General features: G+C 40.6%; 1 protein-coding gene across 1 annotated transcript in view; it reads right to left on the reverse strand.

Annotated features, from left to right (window-relative positions):
* LOC132116006 (junctophilin-1-like) overlaps nucleotides 1-27107 on the reverse strand; it is a 49435-nt gene that overhangs the window by 14486 nt on the left and 7842 nt on the right. The window contains exon 3 of the mRNA XM_059524510.1: nucleotides 2876-2994. Within this exon, the coding sequence (XP_059380493.1) occupies nucleotides 2876-2994 (119 nt within the window). The remainder of the gene's footprint in view (nucleotides 1-2875; nucleotides 2995-27107) is intronic.

Here is a 27107-nt window from a genome sequence, read left to right on the forward strand (position 1 = left end):
TATAACAATAAAAAACTAATTACACGCAATAGTAGAACAAAACTACAGTAGAACAAATAAATAAATGCTGCAAGCATTGTATAAAGTAATCACATGTACAGAAACAGTGTATTCTTCACTGTGTAAATTAAATATACATTTTGTCTTATTTAAGTTACAAAAGTGATATAGTCAAGAGCAGTGAGAGATTTTCTCTCTTTTGTTGTCTGATTAACATGATTGACAGACAGCAGGAATATTAGACTGCTGTCACATTAAGAGCTACCAATATATAAGATCCAATATATTGTTACATATGCCTTTTCTCAGTTGTTTGCTGTCACTTAAGACCTAAATTACTGTGTTTACAAGGATACTTGCAAAGATGGGCATTTTGACACAAGTGTGTGTATTTAACCATTCAAGACCTATAAAGTGGCAAAAATCTTTATCTTTTGATGCTGATTGCATTTCAACAACTTTAACAACTAACAGTTCATCTTAAATAGGTACAATCTTACATTACAAATTCATACAAAACCAGTTTCGCTTCTTCACTGAACAAGCTGGAATCACAATCTGGCATTAGATTTCACAAATAATGGTTTTTAGTTTAGACAAAAGGGTAAATCAGGTCACTAAGAGAGTAAAAATAAATGGTAGGACAAAAAAGTGAGCAATTCTGAGCAACAGCTGTTGCTGAAGCAGCTCAGTTTAATTAAGATTTTATCCCCTGGCGGCTCTTGCAAAGATTTCTCAAGAATCTGTAAGACATGATTCATTTGCACAGTTATATCCTGTCCAACATGGGCGTCTCCTTGTGAAGGTGTTTCCCAGTTATAGAGCTGCAGAAGGTTATGTACCAGGCCCCTTGTGAGTTTGACCTTTCTCCCTTGACCTCCCTGTGCTCAACTGGCAGGAGTTTGGGTGGGGTTTGCTTCTGAAAACTGAGAAGTGTTTCTGAAACCTTTCCATGAGAGGTGAGCGCTAACTTGACATGCCCACTTCTTATCTAAATCCACTTACTGATAGCAATGTGCCGTACGCACGACACACTCAACAAGCCTTACATTCCTCATCCAGAGAACATTCTCCATTTGATATGGACGTCATTCTGTCAGAGGTATTTCCAAAGGGAACAGGAACAATCACAGAGGAACAGTCTACTAATATCAGTGCTCTGTAATGCTGAGTAATAAACTTCATTTGTTTTGAAACTGCAAAAATTTTTTTCTAAACAAAGTAAAATATCTAAACATTCATAAATCGTTATGTGACATTATGCTTCAAGCAATAACTACCAATGGGGTAAGGCAAATAAAAACACTTGTTTTCCCATTTTTCTTACCACACTTATATTAATTATATATGTTAAATAAGTATTAACTTACTTAATTTTGATCATTCGTTTAGAAAACCAAACTTAAGTACTTTTATTTCTCAAGTATTTTCTCATGTATATGTATATATATATATATATATATATATATATATATATATATTGCAGTGTAATATGCTCATTGTGCAGAATTACTGATAAAAAAAATTACATTAAACATTAAAAAAATGTGATTCCCACTAATGAAAGGACAAAATGAAAGTTCCTTTAGATAAAAATGATTGACAAATGCATAAATGTAATAAAAATGTATTTTGTAGAGATATTCTGATATTTACCATTACTTCCCAGTACCAGTACATTTATAGCTTGCAAAACTGTAGTTTCCAAAGAAATGTTTTTAAGCATTTAAATGCCATTTATAGATAAATATTACAGACACATAGCATGCCATTTATCTTTATTTAATTGTTTAAATATTTTATATACTACTCTTATTTAAATATTTACATTACACACACTCTTGTACACACTTGTATTTAAACAATATTTTGACATTAAACTACTAAAATAAATAAATCATATTCTTTTGTTATTTGTCTTGAGTACCATGAGTAAATTAAAAAACAATTCTACTAATATTTACATATTCATGTTATGAAAAATGAAAGTGTGAACTACACTGCCATGCAAAGTTCAGACAATCATAACAGGGTCTGAAATCCTAAAGGTACAGCAGCATAACATCCTGATAAACTGAGAAAGAGGGCCCGAAAAATGTCTTATCATTGTCAAAAACCTGGTAACACTTTAGTATAGAGACCAATTCTCACTATTAAATAGTTGCTTATTAGCATGCCTATTTACATATTGGTTGTTTATTAGAACTTATAAAGCACATATTCTGCATGACCACATTCTACATCCCTAATCCTACCCAATATATAAACTTAACAACTAACTTACTATTAATCAGAATCAGAATCAGCTTTATTCGCCAGGAGTGTGCAAACACACAAGGAATTTGTTGTGTTTTTTTAAGGTGCTCCTGGTACATACAAACATCTGACATGAGACCAAAAAATAAAACATACATTTAGCAAGACTTAGCAATAAATAATGTGAAAGAATCTGGAACAGTATATTGATTTATGTACAGATTTGTGTATTTTACTCTATATAGAACTGTATAAATAATAGAGATATACATATGTATTTACATAATATTTACATAATGCATATGTATTTACATAAGAAGCAGCAAATTGCGGGTTTATTGATGCAAAGTAATAGTTAAAGGTTTGTTAATAGCGAGAATCCTTAAAATAAAATGTGACCAAAAACCTTGATCAACTTGATTCGCAAAAGAAAATTCATGTCTTTCTGTACTGTTCCCTCAGCAGAGCTCCACCGAGCTAGGTTTATGTGAAGCTAAGTATCTGTTGCGAGGAATGTAAGTGAGGCTGTATGGTTATAATCTGGTGGCTTTCATCAGTATTTAAGTCTTATATTAAGGGTGTGTATTGGGGAAAGTAAAACATTTCTTCTGTATCTTACCTGGTTGATGGAAGCTTGGAGATAATTCACGAGCCACAGCTCTGGCTAAGTCTGATTCCTGACATGACGCAAGTGCGGCCTGGTCTGCTGCTTCACTCTTAGTCCTTGCGTGGGATGTCCTGTACACACAATACAGAGAAGGTTATAGCATACATAATATTTTTTTTTACAGTAATTGAGGATGCATTAACGTATGTATTGATGTGGGCTGCCTTTAATGTAGGGAGGAGGAGGAGGGGATCTGTGTGTATCTGCACCATGTTCTGTATAAAAACACATGTGTGTTCAATGCATGTATCTATATTTAGAATGGAGGATTCCTCTGCATAAATAGTACTATGGGGTGTGCTGATGTCCTGTTTTTGTCAAATTCAAATCCTGCTTTTACAAATGGATGGGGACAAAGCATTTAATCCAGTCAGAGAGCACAGAGCAGAAAAAACATCCCTCTTACTCAGAAGACAACATACATGGCAAGAAAGCTAAGACTTGTATAAAAAAAATGAAATAAATACATTTTAAAAATAATTAATAATAAGAAAAAAAAATTTCTTTAATGCTGTAGGACTGGGAAGTGATGGTATATATATATTAACTGAAAGACTGTAAAATAACAAATATTTACGTTACAAAAACCCACACACTTTAAATATTTTAAATATCAATAATATAAAATACTAATACACACATCACACACACACACACACACATATATATTACTTTTTAATATAATTATTTTAATTATTTACAGTATAAAGTACATTTTAAAATACACAAATATTATAACATTAAACCAGTAAAACATTATTTGCATACAATATTTATAACATTTTGTATTTATACCATATTTCATTAATTGTATCATAGATTTTTATATTTCCATAATGCACCTATTGAAATAATATAAAATATTAAATGTTAATACAATAAAATGTGAAAATTAATCAATACAATTAATCATGTCTTGTTATGCTTGGTAGGGACATGCCTAAGGAAGTTAACAAGTGGAAAAAATAGTTTATTGCTGTGCACAGCATGTGACTTTGTTGATATTTGAAACACTGGAAACAAATAAGATTGCTAAGGTCTATTTTTCAAGAGCAAGAGCAAAAGCAAAAGACTGATTCTAAAGGGTGTGAATCTAAAGTAAACTGGCCTCTGGGTCGCCTTAATGAAGCCTGCATCATACTGAAACACAAGCGTATGGACAGGAATCAAGAGGTGACCTGCTTCTCAAATCCCTTCAAAACCCCCGACGTGCTGCAACACATACTGTTTTCATCTTCTCACAGAACAGCCAGATTAAGTCTATGCAGATTAAGTCTATGCAGCGTATGCATTAGGCATCAGGATTTTTCCCATCAGTTCAGGGATATTACTATAACTATTATGCAACCTAGCATCAAAAGCACAAGATAAACACTCTAAAATGCAGCGGATTATTCCAAATTGGTGCTTCAGCTAGACCAACCTCCAAATACGCGTCAAAACAAGATGCATCAGCAGAATGGGATGTCTGAGAGGAATCTCTAAGTGCTTTGGATAGAAATTAAAGCTTTTAGTTCCCTATAAAGTATCAATCAGCTCCTTCCTGTGGCCATGATGGATTGAGATGTTTATAGCTTCGTTAAACCATTCTTAGACAAAGTGGACGTCTGTTTTAATCATTAACCATATTTGAAATGCAAGAGGCCAGATGCTTTGGGACAGTCTGGCTGCCAGTGCAAAAAATAGCAAAAAGACAAAGAGGTACTTTCTGCCCAGCTTCAGATTCTGACACATATGGGCCTCTATTTCCAATAGTCACATAATAAAGATCATTGTAGAATCCTCACACAGAAGCGTGCAAAGGGAAGTGATGAAGTGTGAGGGAGTTCTAGATGCATCTATTTGGGGTATAAGACAGACTGAGGTTATGGAGGCCAGTCTTTGAGCTCCTTTTATAACCTCAAAGCCCACCATAAGACTATATGAGCAAATCTTTACTATAAATCTGTAATGGCACATGAGATACTACAAAAAATTATTATTTAAATATAATTAAATATAAATCAGTACAACTGATTTAAACATTTTGTTAATAATAAGAAATGTTGACTGAGGAGCAAATCAGCATATTAGAATGATTTCTGAAGGATCATGTGAAAACTGATAATGACATTGAAATTCAGCTTTGCCTCACAGAATTAAATTACAAAAAAAAATAGAAAGCCATGCAAAGTTAAAACAGTTTGAACTTATAGACAAAACATCACAAATTTGTGGAGGTTTATTCCTTTTCACTGCATCTCATATGTTTTTAAAGGCAATCTGTGTGATGGGCTATTCAGCTCTTTGTATTACGCAATGCAAAAATACATGATTCTGTTTTGTTCAAAACTGTTTATGCAATTTACGAAATTATATTTGATTTGTATGAGTACATTTATACACAATGCACGTTTTTTTATTGACAGTTATTTCCTTGCATTGATAATTTGATGTGCTGCATTATTTAGCTCATTGCATCCTCCTGTGGCCTTGGAAAATAAGCCAAAATTTTAACCTATTAAATTTTTATATAAAACATTTTTTATATAAATCATTTTTTTATTTTGTGTTTAACTGTTAAAACTAAACATATACATATATATATATATATATATATATATATATATATATATATATATATATATATATATATATATATATATATATATAATAAATTGTTATTTTAAAAAAATACAGTGGTTAAATGTAAACATTTTTCTATTGCTCTTTGTGTTAAAAAAGGTTATAACATTTTGCTGAAATATTAGTAGTTGGACAATAAATGTGACATATAAAATTCTAAACCTACAAGAAAGTCTATTTTTATGATAACACTGACTGTAAAGTGACTGTAATGGGGTAATTAAAATAGCCCAACACAACTCTGTGGTTTTGTTCTCATTTATTACCATTTTTAGTTTAGTTGTGAATGTAATGTTAGAATGAAATGTGATTTTAACCTTTTTTTGCACATAATATAAAGGCTTATATGGTTATATTCACTTTATTTGCTTTCATAGCCTTTAATATCTATTTTTTTTTTTTTTTTACGGACAACATTGGGCTGTAATTGATCCGCCGCGAACTCTATGGGTGCCGCCATCTTGTCTGCCGCCATTACTGTGTGCCTGCGAAGTGTGAAGTTGTGACACTAGCCGGTGCCCTCTAATGACATTTCAATGAAAGTGGATCCTGCTCATTAAAGAAAATGTCTGGTGAAAGGGAACATTGGGTAGATGATGTCTTACTGATAAAGGTAATTTATTGACAAGATAATGTAATAATGTAAAAATATGTAATGTAATTAAGAAGTGTATTAATAATAATACACAACAATAAAACCGAACGCTGTCATTACTAGCTGTGTTGCTAATATGTTCACAAGCTTCACAGGTTTCAAATAACTATTAGGCCATCCTTAAAAATATTCTTGTTTGCAAATAACCTGACCGACCCTGTCAATTTAGGAACAACCCAATTAATAATTTTTTCCCCCTTTTAGTCCGACCGACTTGCCGATTGTAATTGCATTAAGAACCACATATTTTTTTTTACTCTTCAAACAACTAATACAAATGCAATAAAATGTCAGACACACGCAATTGACGCTTTTCACACGCTCTCACACCACACATCCATTTTCTCACGCACAGAAAAATCGCGAAGCAAAGAGGACACGGAGACACTCAGCTCTTAGGTTCTGTCAATTTTATTAGGGATGCACCAGTTGACCGGCCATAAATCAGAACCGGCCGGTTTTTGGTCTTTTTTCGGCCGATTTTTGCGTAAGTGCGCCCGCGTGCACAGACTGCATTGTAATCATTCGCCATCATGTCATTTGTGTGGAAGTATTTTGAAATCTGTGCGCAGGAGCGGCAGGACACGGGCAGCCGTTCAGTACTGGAAGTGCAGACCTACACGTCTGAGGCACAGATAGCAGGAAGCGAACTGCCGACTGATCAACATAAGAGTCCCTTTCCAGCGCTCACTGAAGCTGCGCGAGCTTATCTGTACCTGTTCGCGCTCTGCACACGCGGAGACAGTTATTGAAGAGATGTTCAGATCAACTTCTCACGTGACAAAAAAAAAAACTGACAAAACTGATTTTTTTTTTTTGTAAAGTAGAACTTGCATTGAACATTGCATTGAAAAGCCAGAAGTAAACATCAGTTCTGTATAAGAAGAGACTAACAATTAAAAATCTCTATCTATTTCTTATACCGCATCTCTTCAAAATGCATCAGTCTCTCTGTGTACCTACTTCAAGACCTCGGGTATTTAAAACCCCGGTATGCATCTCTGCACCCCTCTAATTTTAATGGTGCACTTGAATTTCACCCCCTCTCTGGGACCTCCTTTCAGGCCAGGCCCAAGACAAATGAGCATCTATGTGCCTGCGGGATTGGCTGGTCCCCCCTCAGGCCATTGGCCTACATTGAGAAGAGCTAGCATGACTGATCTGAGATCAGTTTTGCAAGTTTTCATATGATGGTTAAGATGAGCATTCTGGTAGCAAAGGCTGCTTCCAGATCACAGCAAAAGGTCAATTTCCACCCAGAGCTATTTGTGGAATCTCTGCTACATTTGCTGACACCGTTTTGCTGTGAGCCGGTGCTGGCAATTGGTATGTGCCTGCCTCTCTCTCTCTCTCTCTCTCTCTCTGTGACCTTCTCTCTCCCACATTTCCTCAGTTATACAGGAGATATTTGCATTTTATTCAACAAGCCAAAATCTGCCCTCCAAGATGTTTACATGCTACACAGACATAAATCAAACTCTAGTTCTCAGTGATGAATCATAACAAAGACCTGTATTGAGTATTGAGCATTTGAATAACTAATAAGAGGGAGATTTTGGTTAACAAATCCCTTTAGGCTATGAAAAGGGCTGATGAAGCACTGGATAAACAGTACCTAAACGGGATAGTTCACCCAAATATAAAAAACATGCAATAACTTGCTCATCCTCCTCAAGTCGTTCCAAACCTGTATGATTTTTGTCTTCTATGCAAAACAAAATGACAAACTGAAGTCTTCACACAGGTCTTTTCCATACAGTACATTGTGCACACATCTGATACTTTTGGCCCGAAGGACAAAAGGGCTCAATAAAAGTATCCTAACTATGCTCTACTGTTCAAAAGTATAGGGCCAATAAGATACAGCAAAGATAAAAAAGACATTAAATATATATATATAATGTTACAGAATATTTATTTTTCCATTTAAGCTTTTCCATCAGAGGAATACATTACATTTTACAAAATATTAATAAAACAAAGTTTGTTAAACTCTAATCATTTTATTGCTTTACTGTATTTTTGATCAGAAACTGCATTGACCTTTTTATTTTCTAAAAAACCCAAATTTTTGAAAAGTAGTCTACTCAATCTTTTTCATGACAAAGAAATAATTAAGTGCAGATTCTTCAAAAATATCAAGGTGCTGTGAAAACCAGAGTGTTTGGAATGAACTTAGGTTGAGTAAATGATGAAATAATTATTATTGATATCAGAAAACTTATAGCATTTTGAAACTGCATTACAATACAAGAAAAATGCATTAAGCACATAGAGTGGAATACACTTCAAATAATCAGTCAGATGTTTAAATGTAGTGTTCAGCATGGTTTAAATCGTATACAATTAGCACAATGCTTTTACATACATGCAATGTCTAATGCCAGACTGCCAGCAGGTGGGAATGTGGTATTACGCAGACATAATTAATGCCTTGCTAAAATTAAAAACAAAACATAATCATTTATCCAAGCTGTGTTGATTTGCAAATGAGTTAAGGAACTAAATGGTATGCTGAGCATAGGCACGGCAATGTACATAAACATTGATGACAAAAATACAGTCGGCAGTTGTAATCACTAAGATCTTAATGCTTTGATATTCTGTTAGTCTTACTGATTTTAGGTTAAAGGGATAGTTCACCCAAAAATCAAAATTATGTCATTAATAATAACTTACCCTCATGACGTTCCAAACCCGTGAGACCTCCGTTTATCTTCAAAACAGAGTTTAAGATATTTTAGATTTAGTTTGAGAGCTCTCAGTCCCTCCATTGAAACTGTGTGCACGGTATACTGTCCATGTCCAGAAAGGTAAGAAAAAAATCATCAAAGTAGTCCATGTGACATCAGAGGGTCAGTTAGAATTTTTTGAAGCATCGAAAATACATTTTGGTCCAAAAATAGCAAAAACTACGACTTTGTTCAGCATTGTCTTCCCTTCCGGGTCTGTTGTGAGTGAGTTCAAAACAAAGCAGTTTGTGATATCCGGTTCGCGAACGAATCATTCGATGTAACCGGATCTTTTTGAACCAGTTCACCAAATCGAACTGAATCGTTTTAAACGGTCCGCGTCTCCAATAAGTATTAATCCACAAATGACTTAAGCTGTTAACTTGTTTAATGTGGCTGACACTCCCTCTGAGTTAAAACAAACCAATATCCCGGAGTAATTCATTTACTCAAACAGTACACTGACTGAACTGCTGTGAAGAGAGAACTGAAGATGAACACCGAGCCGAGCCAGATAACGAACAATAGACTGACTCGTTCACGAGGTCAAGAACCGGTTGCATTGGTTTTCGGATCACCAGTAGTTCTTTCGGACAATTCGATTCAATAAACAGTTTAAAGAAAACGGTTCACCGGTTCTTTTACGCTCGACGTAATGGCGTCATTGGCGATGATTGCCCTTGATTCAAGCCTTCGGTTTACCTGGGCTCATAACATTAGCACAGAATCAGTTCAGAATCAATCACCAAAAGAATCAATTCGGTTCAGACGCTCTGTGTGTCAGTCTGTTTCACGCTGAATCACACATGCGCAGTATCATCAGCTCCTCGGTTCTCGAATCGGACGCGTCTGACAGAAACGGTTCTTGACTCGAGAACGAATCAGTCTTTTGTTCGTTATCTGGCTCGGCTCGGTGTTCATCTTCAGTTCTCTCTTCACAGCAGGTCAGTCAGTGTACTGTTTGAGTACATGAATTACTCCAGGATATTGGTTTGTTTGAACTCAGAGGGAGTATCAGCCACATTAAAAAAGTTAACAGCTTAAGTCATTTGTGGATTAATGCGTATTGGAGACGTGAACCGTTTTAAATGATTCAGTTCGATTTGGTGAACTGGTTCAAAAAGATCCGGTTACATCGAATGATTCGTTCGCGAACCGGAGGTCTCACGGGTTTGGAACGACATGAGGGTGAGTTATTAATGACATAATTTTTATTTTTGGGTGAACTAACCCTTTAAGTAGCAAACTATGAGGAGATTCAATCTAGATAAAGCACACCCTAAATTTCTCTAGTATAAAATGAGAAAAGACTTGGGATGAAATGCAGGCACTAGCATTGAGAAATTAAAAAAAAACAAAGCTGTGCTTTACACTTGAAAAAAACAGATAGTTGGCACAACAAAAGAAAAGACACACTCTTGACATCACCGCATGGATGTACTCCAAGGTTTTTCTATATTGATCATCTTTCAACATTTGCAGTGGGTTTAGTATAATAATTTATGCCAATAAACTTTCTTGGTGTAGGCATACTTTGGTGAGCAAAAATAGGATAAAAAAGTGTGATCTCAGCCTAAAGAATCACATATTCCACCTCATCCAACTTGTCACTCAAATTCTGATACAGGGGTGGAATAAATTTGCACATTTCAGAATTTCTGACAAGGCTGAAATAAAAAGAAACCTGATTTTCAATACTCAGGTTATTGAGATGTTCAATGCATCAATATACCAAAAAGTCTATAGAGACACCATCCTTTTAGCATCCATTACTTAAAAACAGACAGATGCTTGGCAGGAAGAATAGTCAAAATCAGCTTTGATTAAATAGAAAATACCCAGTCCATTGGCATTTCTACCTGGATTTGCTTTTTTATCTCTTTTTGCCATAGTTTGAGTGGAAGTCATTGACTATTTCAAGTATTCCAGAGATCACCTGCTCACAATCATCCTGGATTCTTGTGTGATATCAAAGCCAAAAAGCCAAATTTACTCAAAGTAAACCTCATCTGATATTCTGTGTGTTAATATGAGAAAGCAGAAGTAGCTTACGGTTATACATTTTGACATCTCTAGAATCTTTAGAACATGTAGTCTTTGAAAACACTGCCCATAACAAATATTCACATGCAAAAATCAAAGGAACTGCACGACAGATCTCAGATCAGTGTGAAAAGTATTGCTTTCATGCCTCACAGGCTGCTGTCCTGAGTCGACCCAAGGCATTTCAGCACATCGCTTTACAAAATACTCCCACTAAAGTGAGCATTACTTGATCTCCTTAAAAAGCCTTTGAAGTTTGTTGATAAATACTTAATAGTCTTTAGTTTCATCACAACCATAATGCATGAGCTATGTTCTGAATAGCAAAATACCATACTGTGGTTTTGCTGCAATTGCAGTGTATAGTATGTACACTTTACACAGTTTGTAAATTTCCTGTATGGACAGAATAACCCAGATGAGCTACAATATTTGCCAAAAGGAGCAGAGTTTGCTGGTTTGAATCCTGTACTGCACAATGCAGTGAGCTTGACTTGACCTTTTATTTCGATGTGATGAACCGGAAGTAATGTCAGTCGCAACATGAATATCTTTCCTTCATCTTGACTCATTCTGTTGGACTGCAGAGCACGGCAAAAGCCAACACAGATCAACATCGTTTGTCGCGGACAACTACTGATGTATAATGCTGTGTAGTACAATAAATTAAAAGACACTTGTTCTTTGCCTTGTTTTATTTTATATAACAAAGTATAACATTAAAATATATTAAAGTGCACATAAACACACAAAACTCAAGTACACATGGAGGTATTGGTTCTAGCAGACCAATAATTGCACTTGCGGTCCGTGTAAAACGTACTCGGTTACTAAACGTAACCTCGGTTCTCTCTAGAAGAGCGAACGAGTACTGCGTCTTAGCTAAGACGCTACGGGAAAAGTCTCTTTTCACGAAATACTGAAGCAAAAAATTATCCTTAATTTTGTATTTTTGTAAAGCGCATTTGCAGCAGTACACAGCCATAAGTGAGAAGGCTCGTTCGCTCATTGGCTTGTTCTGCGGCAACTGCACAGCCTATCGAGCGCAGGCTGATGCAACATCAGACCAATAAGGGTGCTTTGCGCCCTTCTTGCCACTTCCCGCCGAAACGGGTGTGGCCCAACCTATAAAAGGAGCTTGAAAAGGCTGACTCACCTGATTTAATTCATCGCCGAAGCGAACCAGAGTGAATCGTACGCATGGCAGAGAACGCAGTACTCGTTTGCTCTTCTAGCTCTCTTACGAGAGCTCTCTCATACTGCGTCTTAGCTAAGACGCTACGGGAACCCAATGTAAAACGCCGTGCGCGCAGGGATCACACACCAATAAACCTGAAGCAACACCCAGGATTTACAGTGCACAGTCACCTGAGGGACTCACAGAGAGTCCAGGACAGGAAGGGGGGAAGCCCTCCGTCCCATAACTAGCAACATCCGTAGATGCGGCAATATGACATCACACAGCCGAGGCAAGGCCTGACCAATGTGGCAATGCGGGTCTTACGCAATACTTCCCATATAACAGTCGGCAGCGCATAACGCTCACGAACTCAGAATTCCCCTCAGGGCCCTGATTCGACTATACCGACAGCAGCCTTGCTTGCAAGGCGGGAACCTCCAGGTTATAGAACCTGATAAATGTAGACGGCGAGGCCCAACCTGCCGCCATACATATATCCTGCAAGGAGATCCCAGTAGACCACGCCCACGACGAGGCGACGCCCCTTGTGGAGTGTGCTCTGACGCCCAGCGGGCACTGAAGGCCCCTGGAAGCGTAAGCTAACGCTATGGCGTCAACTATCCATCTGGATAGAGTCTGTCTCGAAACAGCCATTCCCTTGGAACGCCCACCAAACGAGACAAACAGCTGCTCCGTCTGCCGAAAAGCAGCAGAGCGAGACACATAAGCTCTTAAAACCCTGACAGGGCAAAGAAGACTCGAGTCTCTATCCTCTCTTGACACCGGCAGGGCAGATAGGGCAATAACCTGAGCCCGAAACGGCGTGTTGAGGGATTTCGGCACATAACCGTGCCTAGGTTTGAGTATGACCTTTGAGTCATTAGGCCCAAACTCCAAGCACGACTGGCTCACCGAGAGCACGTGCAGATCACCCACACGCTTCACTGAAGCGAGAGCCAACAAGAATACTGTCTTCAACGACAGATGCTGAAGGCTAACTGATTGGATAGGCTCAAAAGGGGGACCCTTCATGGCCTCCAAAACCGCCGCGAGGTCCCACATAGGGACTGACGGAGGTCTGGGAGGATTCAGCCTCCTAGCTCCTCTAAGGAACCGGATGACCAAATCATTCCTTCCTATTGACTGACCGAGCGCTGTTTCAGAAAACGCTGCGATGGCCGCCACATAAACTTTGAGCGTGGATGGGGCTCTGCCCTTATCCAACAGCTCCTGTAGGAAGGAGAGAACCTCTGTCACCTCACAACTAAGGGGTGAACATCCTCGAGCTGTGCACCAGCTGGAGAACACCGACCACTTCGAGGCATACAGACGTCGTGTCGACGGAGCTCTAGCCTGAGTGTTGGTATTTAGCACTCCCACTGCGAGATCAGCGGGTAACCGTTGAGCGCCCACACATGGAGGGACCACAACTCCGGTTGAGGGTGCCAAATCGAACCCCTGGCCTGCGAGAGGAGGTCCCTCCTCAACGGTACTGGCCACGGGGCGACATCTGCTAACTGCATCAAATCTGGGCACCATGGTTGGTTCTTCCAAAGAGGTGCTACAAGCAGTATTGAACATCTCGTTTCTCTCACCCGTTCTATCACCTGCGGAAGGAGGGAGATGGGAGGGAAAGCATAAAGCGGGCAGCACGGCCATTTCCGTGACAGCGCGCTTTCGTTCTTGGAAAAGAACGCGGGGCAGTGAGCGTTTTCGTGGGACGCGAAGAGGTCCACCTCCGCCCTGCCAAATCTCTCCCACAACAGCCGGACTGTTTGCGGGTGTAGAGACCATTCGCCCGTAGGAACATTGCCTCTGGACAGCCTGTCTGGACCCAGATTCTGTAGCCCAGGCACATGCACTGCCCTCAGCGAACGCACGTTGCGCTGAGCCCAAACCAGGAGGCGTTCCTTCAGCCTGTACAGGTTTCGGGACCCGAGACCGCCCTGGCGATTTATGTAGGACACCACAGACATGTTGTCCGAACGGACCAAGACGTGGTGGTCCTTGATTTGGGGACAAAAGCGCATCAGCGCGTTCTCCACTGCCAGCATTTCCAGACAGTTGATATGATGGAGCTTTTCCCGTTCTGACCACAGGCCAAAAGACGGTCTGCCCTCGAGCAGCACTCCCCATCCCAAAGTGGAGGCGTCCGTCGACACCATCTTCACATTCGGGAAAGTCCCCAGGCTTACACCTGATTGGTACCAGCCGTTTGCTGTCCAGGGTGTCAGGGCTGTGACACAGCTCTGATTGACCTTGAGACGCAGCCGGCCAGACACCCACGCTCTGCGCGGCACCCGCGCCTTCAGCCAGAGCTGCAGGGGGCGCATGCGGAGCAGGCCCAGCTGCAGAGCCGGAGATGCTGAGGCCATGAGGCCCAACATCTTCTGACAGTGCTTGAGCGACACGGTCGCGCCGCATCGGAAAGAACTCGCTCCGCGCTGAATGCCCAACGCGCGCTGTGGTGACAGCCGCGCCGTCATGGAACACGAGTTCAGAACTATCCCCAAAAACAGAATCGTCTGACTGGGGTTCAGCGAACTCTTCGCCCAATTGACACTGAGACCGAGCTTCTCGAGGTGATCGAGTAAAACGGCCCTGTGCTCCACGAGCTCCGCTCGTGATTGAGCCAGAACCAGCCAGTCGTCCAAATAATTCAGCACTCGCATGCCTCTGAGTCTGAGAGGAGCGAGCGCTGCATCCATGCACCTCGTAAACGTACGAGGAGCCACGGACAAGCCGAACGGCAGGACTGTAAACTGGTATGCCTGGCCCTCGAAGGCGAATCTCAAATATCGCCTGTGATTTGACACTATCTGTATTTGAAAATACGCGTCCTTCAGATCTATTGACATGAACCAGTCCCCTCTGCGAACCTGCGTAAGGAGCTTCCTGGTCGTAAGCATTTTGAAACTGCGTTTCATCAATGCCTTGTTCAGCTGTCTTAGATCCAGTATGGGCCTGAGACCCCCGTCTCTCTTTGAGCTCGAGACACAGGCTCTACAGCCCCCTTTGCTCAACAGTTTTGATATCTCGGCCCGAAGTATGTGTGCTACTTCTGCATTGACCGTAGTTTCGACGCGCGCTAAAAAGCGCGGAGGGCGTCGACAAAACTGTAGCGAGTAGCCTCTCTTTATAATGCCTAGCACCCAATCCGAAACCCCTGGAAGCGCTGACCATGCATCTGCATGAATGGCTAAGGGCTGGATGCGAAGCGCGCTCTGTTGACTGGGCAACGGCGGCGCTCGAGTGTGCTGCGCATCTGAGGCGGGGAGCGCGCTGATCACAGCGGGCCGATCGCTCCTCCTCGACCCCGTCCCGGCGCTTAACCGACTGGGGGATGGCTGAGCGGGTCCCGTGGGACTCGTGATGTCTGCGAGTAACCGTGGGCTGCATGTGTGCACATTTACCACTTTCAACTCACTGTATGCCTGTGCAGAGCATACGTGCACGGGCCTCGTTTTTACAGAAGCCACGCCCCGTATGTGACATAGTGTATGTGGGCACTGGGGAGTGGGCACGTTTACTATGCGGCGTGCTCGACCGATCTATGTCGATCTTATGTGCGTGAGCCCTGTGTGCAGGGCTGTGCTTACATGTGGAGATGGGCACTGAGGAGTGGGCATCGTCACTACATTTATAGCACCATTGGCCGTGGCCGGACGAACGTACACGGGTTTCGTTTTTACAGAAACCACATGACGCGTGTGACATAGTAATTGTGGGCACTGAGGGGTGGGCACGTTTACTACGCAGTGCGCGCGATCGACCTGAGTCGCTTTTATGGGCGCGGGCCCTGTGTGCAGGGCTGTGCTTACATGTGGAGATGGGCACTGAGGAGTGGGCATCGTCACTACATTTATAGCACCATAAATGTATGACGGCTTGAAGAGCGAGAACGGGGTCCCGAGCTGCGTTGCTGACACTGTCGCGATGACGCAGCTGGTGGCGGTGGGCGTGACTGAGAGCTCTGTGGGGCCGGTCTAGAGCGGCTAGTTGCAGAACCGGAGCGCTTCGGCAAGAAGTGCTTGAACGCCTGCAAAGCTTTCTGGTCCTCGGCGAATCTCTCCACAAACTCGTTGACAGATGATCCGAAGAGGCCAGCAGGAGTCAGCGGCGCGTCGAGGAACGCAGCGCGCTCAGACTCCTTGATGTCAGAAAGCGTCAGCCACAAATGCCTCTCAGCCACCGTAGCGGAAGCCATAACCCGTCCCATGGCCTGTGCAGCGGACTTAGCAGCGCGGAGGGAGAGATCCGAAGCACTCCTCAGATCCGCGAGACAGATTGCTTCAGGTCCCATCTCATCCAGCTTGCGGAGGAGATCGCCCTGGAAAATCTGCAGCGTGGCCATGGTGTGCAGCGCAGACGCAGCCTGCCCAGCAGCAGAGAAGATCCGTGCGAGCAGCGATGATGTCATGCGGCAGGCTTTGGATGGCAACGCCGCCTTAGTCCGCCGTCCAGCAGAGGGCGGGCAAAGGTGCGCTGCTATAGCCTGTTCCACCGGCGGAAGTGACAGGTAGCCTCTGTTTTTAGCACCGTCCAGTGTGGAGAATGGTGGTGAAACAGATGAACGGACTCTCGCAGAAAATGGAGCGTTCCAAGTTTTTGCCACTTCTTCGTGAAGCTCAGGAAGAAAGGGGGCGTGCTTTGAGCTTGGAGAAAAACGCTCATCCGGGAGAAAGCTACCATCCAGCCGGGAACGAGAAGGGGGCGCTGGTGCAGATCACTCGAGGCCGAGGCTCGCCGCGGCCAGCGCGAGCACTCGCATCAGCTTCTTATCGATATCCGCCCGTCTGCTGGGCCTCTGAGCAGAGGGCGCGAGATCCACGGAGCTCGCCCAACCCTCACTGCCCGAAGCAAGCAGAGAGCAGGTGTCCTCTTCCTCCGACGCGGGCCTGAGATCCACTTCCTCAGATGACGCGTCGGCAGACAGCGGACGGGGATGCAGGGGAGGCCGGCGAAGCATAGGGAACCGGCGAGCTCGGCAGAGCTGGAGGCGGTTCTGGTAGACGCTGCGAGCGGCACTTCTTACGGCGCTGCGGCGCAGCGGCTGATGCAGGCTTCGAGAAGAACGCCCCTGGCGAGTCCTCAGAGTCACCATAGGCATTAGCTCGCAATGAGGGCATCCGCCGTCAGCGAGCGCGAGCGCTGCATGGTCCTCACCCAGGCAGGAGACGCAGATGACGTGACGATCTCCTTTGCTGAGCGGGGCTCTGCACGAGCCGCACGAGGGCATCTTTAAAAAGACGCAGCTCTTTTTGTGAGTGTGCGTCGCAGGGCGAACACACACAGGATATAAAGATGTAAGGATACAAAGGATATAGGCGCCGGACAGCGCAGCAGGAACGGCAGTGGAAGGCGGCGAGGCCAGCAGCTTCAGAATGGCTCGTCCCGCTGATATGCTTCTCAGACGGCGCTTGCTTCCTCCGTGATCCAGCGATGCGTGAGCTTCGCTGAAGAGATGAAAAATCAGGTGAGTCAGCCTTTTCGAGCTCCTTTTATAGGTTGGGCCACACCCGTTTCGGCGGGAAGTGGCAAGAAGGGCGCGAAGCGCCCTTATTGGTCTGATGTTGCATCAGCCTGCGCTCGATAGGCTGTGCAGTTGCCGCAGAACAAGCCAATGAGCGAACGAGCCATCTCGCCTATGGCTGTGTACTGCTGCAAATGCGCTTTACAAAAATACAAAATTAAGGATAATTTTTTGCTTCAGTATTTCGTGAAAAGAGACTTTTCCTGTAGCGTCTTAGCTAAGACGCAGTACGAGAGAGCTCTCGTAAGAGAATTGAGGCGTTGTTAGATTTTTAGAGAGCAGCACATCAAGACTACGGTGTAGGCTACAGTTTATGATATGTGTCAATGCGTAGGCTACGGCATAGGTTCGACGTTAGGTTATTTAGAGAGTTAAATGACTTGGTACCAGCTGATTGGTTCTTGCTGCATATGCAGCCAATAAGTGAAGTGAAAGTGACATACAGCCAAGTATGGTGACCCATACTCAGAATTCGTGCTCTGCGATTAACCCATCCAAAGTGCGCACACACACATGCAGCGAACACACACACACACACACACCGTGAATACACACCCAGAGCAGTGGGCATCCATTTATGCTGCGGCGCCTGGGGAGCAGTTGGGGGTTCGGTGCTTTGCTCAAGGGCACCTAAGTCTTGGTATTGCCAGCACGAGACTCGAACCCACAACCCTAGGGTCAGGATTGCCGTACTGCCTTGCATTTATATGGCTGGCTAGCATTCACTTGAGATTTCTGCAGCGCGCTTTCAGAGTTTATCTGAAACTCAACAGCTAGATAAGTTAATGGCGCTTAATCTGATTTCAGTGCATTATTGCGTTCGTCAGATTTACATTTTTAAACTAGAAAACATACAAGTTTTAAAACTATGTGCAGGTTGTAAAACTATGTGCAAATTAAAGTTCTGTATGCCGAAACCGAAAATGCTTTGTATTGATTATTTATTATTTTATTAAATAATACAAAGTAATTTTGTAAGACTTTTTAATTTAAAAAAAAAAACAACAACAAAAAAAACACATCTTACTTTTTAATGAAAGTAACACAATAAAATTGGAAAGAATTTATATTAAAGTGTTAGTTCACCGAAAAATTAAAATGGTGTCATTAATGGCTCACCCTCATGTCGTTCCAAACCCATAAGACCTCCCTTCATCTTCGGAACACATTTTAAGATATTTTAGATTTAGTCCGAGATCTTTCTGTCCCTCCATTGAAAATGTATGTACAGTATACTGTCCATGTCCAGAAAGGTAATAAAAACATCATCAAAGTAGTCCATGTGACATCAGAGGGTCATTTAGAATTTTTTGAAGCATCGAAAATACATTTTGGTCCAAAAAAAAAAAAATTAAGACTTTATTCAGCATTGTCTTCTCTTCCGTGTCTGTTGTCAATCCGTGTTCACGACTTCGCAGTGACGCTGCTGACGTAAGTCACTGCAGTAGTGATTGGAAGTTTGGTTCTTTTCCGCGAACAGGTTCTTTCGGACAGTTCGTTTCAATAAAACAGTTGAAAAAAACAGTTCACCGGTTCTTTTGCGCTCAACGTAATGAAGTCATTGGCGATGATTGCCCTTCATTCAAGCCTTCGGTTTACCCGCGCTCATAACATTAGCACAGAATCAGTTCAGAATCAATCACCAAAAGAATCAGTTCGGTTCAGATGCGCTGTGTGTCAGCCTGCTTCACGCTGAATCATGCATGCGCACTATCATCAGCTCCTCGGTTCTCAAATCGGACATTTCCGACAGAAACGGTTCTCGGTTCAGTGTACTGGTGATCCAAAAACCGATACAACCGGTTCTTGACTTGAGAACGAGTCAATCTTTCGTTTGTAATCTGGCTCGGCATTCATTAGGGATGGGCGTTTTCCACAAATATCACATTCGAATATTTGAGCTCACAAAAAACGAATATTCGAATATTCGTTTATTTAAATTAAGTTTAATGAGACAGACGTTATTTTTCAGCAACATTTATTGTTTTCGTCATTTTGAACAAGCTTAAACACAATAAGCTTGAACATTACACATCGTGTTTTGTAGCTGAAAACCTTTAACAATGCGTGCAAACAAACAAAAGTATAGATTAAAAGCAAAAAAAAAAAAAAAAGTGAACAAAGAAAAAAAAAGTGAACAAATAAAAAAACGTAAAGCAGCCTGCAGCAATTAGGCTATTGTACAACGCAGCCTACACTTAACTTTGAAACTTTTAAACTGTCAGCAAATCTTTTTTGCTTTTTTTCTATTGTTTTACATGTTCTTGTTAAGAAATACGGGCATGTAAAAATGATCAGGGGAAAGTGGGCAACGAGTGGGCATTGCATCCTCTTCATCGTTGGTGACGGCTGCATCCGCACCACTCGCATCAAGAAAAATGTTCTGATAATGTTCAAAAAAGTTTTTTTTCTTACTTCTCTCATGTTTTCATCGAGAAACCTGAGATGTTTGTGCCGAGGGTCTAGGGCAGACGCGAGAAGAGGAGTTTTCACTGCATTCCCCAAGTTAGGGGTGTTTATTGGTTGCTTGAGAGATGCCGCAACAATGTTCTTGAAATCGGTCACTTTCTGTGATTCTCCAAGGCATATTTTAAGTACTGTAGAAGACCGCAGTTCTTAGGGGCCATTCACATATCGCGTCTTTTGCACGCTCAAGTTCGTTATTTCAAATGTAGGCGCGCGGTATGCGCGCTCATAATGGAAGCGACGCGGTCGCGATGCGCACGCGGTGCGACACGCTAGTTTTTTCCAGGCGCGTCCGCACCGCATCGAGTTAAAAACATCTCAACTCTTCAGAATGCCGCAAGCGCACTGCAACGTCATGTGACAAGAACTAACCATTCAGCTTCATCCTTTTCCGTAACAACGTTGAAAACTCAGCCAAGATGAAGGAACAGCTGATCATAGCTGTATATGAAAAGCGATCATAGCTGCTACTGAAAGCGATTTTTTGTGCTGCAAATCCATTTATCCTTTGCTGAAATTTCCGCGTCTTAAAGGAGAGAGCGCGTCATTGTTGCTTAGCAACGGCAGACGCCTCAGGAGCGCTTCCGCCCCGAGCGCTTTGGAAAGAAGGAGAAAGCGGCGCGCCTAGCGTTTTCCACGCGTTTTTGGGCGCGATATGTGAACGGCCCCTAATTCATTCTTTAATTATTTTTTTTCTTGCATACATCTTCAAATATGCCGTGGAGAATCACAGAAAGTTACCAAATTAGGTTTTATTGTGAACCTTTTTTTTTTTTTTTTGAAATTCGAATATCATTTTTATTTATCGAATGATTAGAGCAGAACGAATATTCGAATGTTCGACTATCCGTGCACACCCCTAGCGTTCATCTTCAGTTCTCTCTTCACAGCAGTTCAGTCAGTGTACTGTTTGAGTAAATTAATTACTCTGGGATATTGGTTTACTTTTTTAATGTGGCTGACACTCCCTCTGAGTTAAAACAAACCAATATCCTGGAGTAATTCACTGACTGAACTGGTGTGAAGAGAGAACTGAAAGTGAACACAGAGCCGAGCCAGATAACGAACAAAAGATTGACTCTTTCTCGAGTCAAGAACCGTTTCTCTCAGACGTGTCCTATTCAAGAACCGAGGAGCTGATGATTCAGCGTGAAGCAGAATGACACACAGAGCTTTTGAACCGAACTGATTCTTTTGGTGATTGATTCTGAACTGATTCTGTGCTAATGTTATGAGCCCAGGTAAACCAAAGGCTTGAATCAAGGGCAATCATCGCAAATGAAGTCATTAGGTCGAGCGCAAAAGACCCGTTGAACCGTTTTCTTCAACCGGTTTATGGAATCGAACTGTCCAAAAGAACTACTGGTGATCCGAAAACCGATGCAACCAGTTCTTGACTCGAGAACGAGTCAGTCTTTTGTTGTTTTCTGGCTCTGCTCGGTGTTCATCTTCAGTTCTCTCTTCACAGCAGTTTAGTCAGTGTACTGTTTGAGTAAATGAATTACTCCGGGATATTGGTTTGTTTTTATTGAGAGGGAGTGTCAGTCACATTAAAAAAGTTAACAGCTTAAGTCATTTGTGGATTTATGCTTATTGGAGACATGAATCGTTTTAAATGATTCAGTTCGATTTGGTGAACTGGTTCAAGAAGATCCGGTTACATCGAATGACTCATTCACGAACCGGACATCACTACACTGCAGTGTTGTGAACGCACTCACAACAGTCCCGGAAGAGAAGACAATGCTGAATAAAGTCGGAATTTTTGGACCAAAATGTATTTTCACTGCTTCAACAAATTCTAACTGACCCTCTGATGTCACATGGTTATTCCATAACGGACACAATTGGACCAAACTTGCTCCATGAGATGTCGTTCAGTGGACCCTTACCTTCCTAACTAAACCGGGATTTACAGCTGCTTCAGGCTTAGATCTTTATAATGATATATAGTTTGTCAAGATTAAATTTGTCCCGTTTCATTTAATCTATTCGTAAACACTGACACGTGCGAGGTGAGGGGCGCTGAGGACGCCCGCGTCAGGGTGCTGGCAAACTAAAACACTTCAACATAAATCAAACATAAAGCAGCTTTACAAATAAATAAAATAATTCTTAAATAATGGAAACAAGATACTGGACAACATTAAATAAAATCGTGCCATGGACAGTGGGGTAGCGGATCAAGGGGCCTGACGATAAGATGATGGAGTGTGTTGAAAGAGGACAATCATGTAAGGACTATAACCAGAGATATTGTCAAAATCATTAAATATTGTCATTATTAAGAGGATTTGGCATTTCCAATTAATGTATGCATGTTATTTTCTGGCTATTATTATGAGGTTACTTTTATTATTAAATTAATATTACAATTAATTTGCTTCGCAACAATTTCATAGCGCATCATCACATAACTGACACACTGTGACTCACAGCCTGTGAGGAAAATACAGGCTATTAGCTTAGGCTACTCCTCACTGAAAATGTTTTAAAAATTTATTTTAAAACCATTCTATTATTGCCTATAATGAATTATAGGCCAATAGCCTAAATAAAATTGTTACACTTCAGTAACACTTTATCAATGTAGCAAAAGAGCATCTTTATTTTATGCACCAATTTCTCTGACATCTCTGATGTCATGAAATGCCGAAAGTGCAGTTAATTTTTACTTTCACTATCATAGTGAAAGACGTTCACTGGCATAAGTTTGACTTGCACAAAGTTTGCATGTTGCTTGTATGATATACATTGGCTCGCCTTCACGGTTTAAAACAGAAGTAGCCTATTTCCAATATTGCAATGTACCCGCATTACATCCCGAATACTCAGATGTGTCGTGGACACACTCTTCCTGTAATAATACGCTGAAACACGGCAAATAAACTTTTTTATTACGGTAATATTCTCTTTATAATATTATGTTTATGACATTCCCAATCCCAATTATACTGTATTTATTAATTTTGTGCATTGCTGTTGTGCAGCTGCATGTGCTGAAGCTGAAGAGTTGAATGAACCCTGGTAAACATAATATTATAAAGTGCTCCCAGCTTATTCAACACAGGGAAATGCATCATATATTCAGATATTTATACAATATAAATATTACAACTTTTATATATATATTTTTTTCCCTTAACGATGTGCTAAAACACGGGCGAACAAAGATTCCATTACATTATTTTACAGTAACTAATAATCTCATTATAATATGACAGACTTGCCCTGCACGTTGCAGTTTGCTGTATTTTCCTTTTCAAAGTGTTTCCAATGATATTTCAAGCAATTAAAAATCATCATGGTGAACAGTCTGAAGTGTCTCTGCAGAAAATAATGCATTATTTATCGGCTCTAAGATATCGGCCAAATTCTCTTATTGGTTTGATAACGATAACAGAAAAATGAACATTTATCGGCCGATATCGATATGGTGGCCGATATATCGTGCATCCCTAATTCTAATTTCATGGCATCTTCAAAGTTGAGAACATGTATCACTGATTATCAAAGATTTCACTAGTTCATCCATTAGTGAACCTTATTAATATCTGCCATGTTTAAGCAAGAGCTTGTGATCTTTGCATCTGTTCAGTGAGATCTGCATTCTGTTTTTTAGCTTGTGATCAGTACACAGTGGTCATGCTGCTATCGCTTTCTAATTTTCGCTCTTTACTAAATTAATTAAATAAATAAACAGGGAGCAGGAGCAAACCATCTGCCTCCCTCACAGTAACACTTCTACTGCAGAAAAAGCAGTGCATGGCTAACAGAATGACGGGATGCAATCGCCATGGCAACGCTACAGCACTCTGGCAGGTGCTTCAACACATCATCTGGCCCTGTGTTAACAAATAGCAAGAGCTTTATAAAGCCAAGCGGAATAAAGACTTTATGGCTATGGCACGCATTCAGGATCGCATATACTCACTTAACACAGGCATATACAAACACGCATCTTCCAGCAGAGTGGGACAGTATGTGTCACGCATCCAAGCGAAAGCTTTGGGAGCTTAAACACACACAATCACGCACGTCGTTGAGAAATTTGATGTTTCTTGTACAGCATTCGCACTGCAGCACTCTGTTAGAGGAAACTTCACATTGCCTGGCAACTGACTGCATTGAGCCTGCAGTTTTAATTAGGGTAAAACTGTTTCCTGCCCTCTGCTTCCTCTACTTCTGTTCACAAGCATGCGGTCGATACAAGCAGGTGAAGTGGGCAGTGTCTTCCACTTTACTGCTTTGATTCACATGCAAACAGATCCATATGGCCCTAATGGTCAACTCCTGCACACATAGTTCATTATAATATAGGTGAAAGGGGAACAGGACAGTTCACTTCTTAATACTACTAGGTATTAGGTCTTAATACTATTATATTGTTCACTTATGCATTATTGATATACATTTTCAGCAAGGATGCATTAAACTGATTAAAAGTGACAGAAAAGAAATGAATAAATGCTGAATAATTAAAATAAATGCTCCTTTTAATAAATGCTGAAAAAAATGTCATGGTTTTCACTAAAATACAAAGCAGCACAACATTTCTCAACATTCATAATAATAAAAAATGTTTTTGAGCACCAGATCAGCATATTAATATGGTTTTGTAGCATCATGTGACTCTTAACACTGAAGTAATGGCTTCTGAAAATTCAGCTTTGCCATCACAGGAATAAATCACCTTGTAAACTATAGCCTGCGTTAAAATAGAAGCAGTGATTTTAAATACCGGTAGTACTGTATTTCATATTTTGCTATATTTTACTGAATTTTGATCAAATAAATGCAGCCTAGGTGAGCTTAAGAGACTTTTTTTCAAAAACACTGAAAAATCTTACCAACCACAAACTTTTGAATGGTGGTCAAAAAGATACATTTATCATAAAGCAAAATTATTTTATAATAACAATCCAGAATTTAACTGAATTTTTATTTTCTTACCCCACTGGACCATTTGTTTGTCCTTCTTTAAGGTTACATTTTAATCATAACGCACTATAGTATAAATGCATTATAAATATAATTTACATATAAAAACTTTTTGATCATTTATATCTTGTTTTAAGGTCCCTGAAAAAGTTTTAATGCCATGTAAGAAGTAAGAAAATAATTTTTGTGCGGTGTGGCACTATATCGATTCTTACATCCATATTGGGTCATATAGACTTCCATAAGCTATGATAAGCGCATAGGATTTAAAGTCTTCTGAATTATATAATGAGCTTAGGAAATGGTGGTGGCATTGAACAAAGGCCAGAGATATAGCACTGGGAATTGAATAAGAGATATATTGTAATTAGTTAACACCCAGAGATTTTGAAGGCTCTTCCACATGGGTTTGGTCTGACCAGAGGTGTGGATCAGAGCAGTTTTACATGCCAATGCTTTGCCGTTCCTACTATTTACTGTACACAGAGATATTTCTGTAATTAATACCATGTGATGGTCCGAAAGGGAGGGTGAGGCCGCATGACAAAACTGGTACAATAATCTTGGCTTTAAACGCAATTGCTAATATCAATCACTACAGCTGTGCATCATTAGATATTAACATAAATTATGCAAGCATTTCAAAAATCGCATTTTGCATCCATTTTACAAATCTGCCTAATTTAAATCAGAACTGTCATCCTACTTATCCAGTAATGGACTTCTCAACTGTACAAACTAATTATGACAGCATTCTGAGTGAAACTGAGATGTGATTGAGCGTGCTTTCCATTTTCACCACAGCTTTAATTTATGTGTCCTCATTCCAGAACGCATTCATAAAAAATACGATGGCTGCGTCTATCAGTCTTTTTATGTGTTGCTCATATTAAGCTCTAGTCAGGGGACTTGTCTGGAGTTCGGCATCAGCATGTTTAATTTTAGTGGTCTGTGCACTGTGCTGGAGGGTACGGTGGATCTCACAAGGGCCCGCGTTGAGCTGGATGTGGAAAGGCTCTTCACTCATAACCTGTCAACATGAAGTAATCCCTCGCTGCATTTCGACCACAGCGATACACAGATGAGAGGGATTGGGTGGCTCAGGTAATGAATGTCTTCTTGAACCAATCAGTGGATTTTTCACACACTGTAAAACACAATGTGCTTTCAGAGATGGTTTTCTAAAAGCACACCCTAAAATGAATTCTCTAATTATGTATACATTGTTTGGAGAGGTTGACCAATATTTTTTTCAATGTTTTTATTTATAATACAAATTAAATATTTTATTCAGGACACATGTAATTCATCCAAAGTGACAGTAAAGATATTTACAATGTTACGAAAGATTTCGGTCCCACTTTATATTAAGTGGCCTTAACTACTGTACTGTGTACCTACATCAAAAAATGATTGTATCAAATAATTAATTTAAATGTAAGTACATATTAGTTAAGGCCACTTAATATAAAGAGGGACCAAGATTCCTATTTCATATAATTGCTGTTCTTTTGAATTTTTTATTCATCAAATAATCCCAATGAACGACTTATTACCAATAATATTAAACAGCCCAAATGTTTACAACATTGATAATAATAGGAAATGTTTATTGTGCAACAAATCAGTATATTAAAATGATCTCTGAAGGATCATGTGACACCGAAGACTGGAGTAATGCTGATAATTCAGCTTTTCCATCAAAGGAATCAATTACATTTTGAAATTATGAAAACAGAAAACAGGGATTTTACACTGTAATAATATTTTACAATAATTTACTTTTTACTGTCTTTTTGATCAAATAATTGCAGCATAGGTGAGAATAAGAGTCTTTAAAAAAAAAAAAAACACTGATATCTTTTTAACCAACCATAAATTTTTTAACACCAGTAATATGATATGACAACCGATATTAAGAATTTATTTTAAAATGTATTTATATTAGATTTTTGACAATTATAAAACAATAAAAAAACAAACAAAAAAATATACTATACATAATATAC

Source organism: Carassius carassius, chromosome 35 (genome assembly GCF_963082965.1).
Source record: "Carassius carassius chromosome 35, fCarCar2.1, whole genome shotgun sequence".
Lineage (NCBI taxonomy): Eukaryota > Metazoa > Chordata > Actinopteri > Cypriniformes > Cyprinidae > Carassius > Carassius carassius.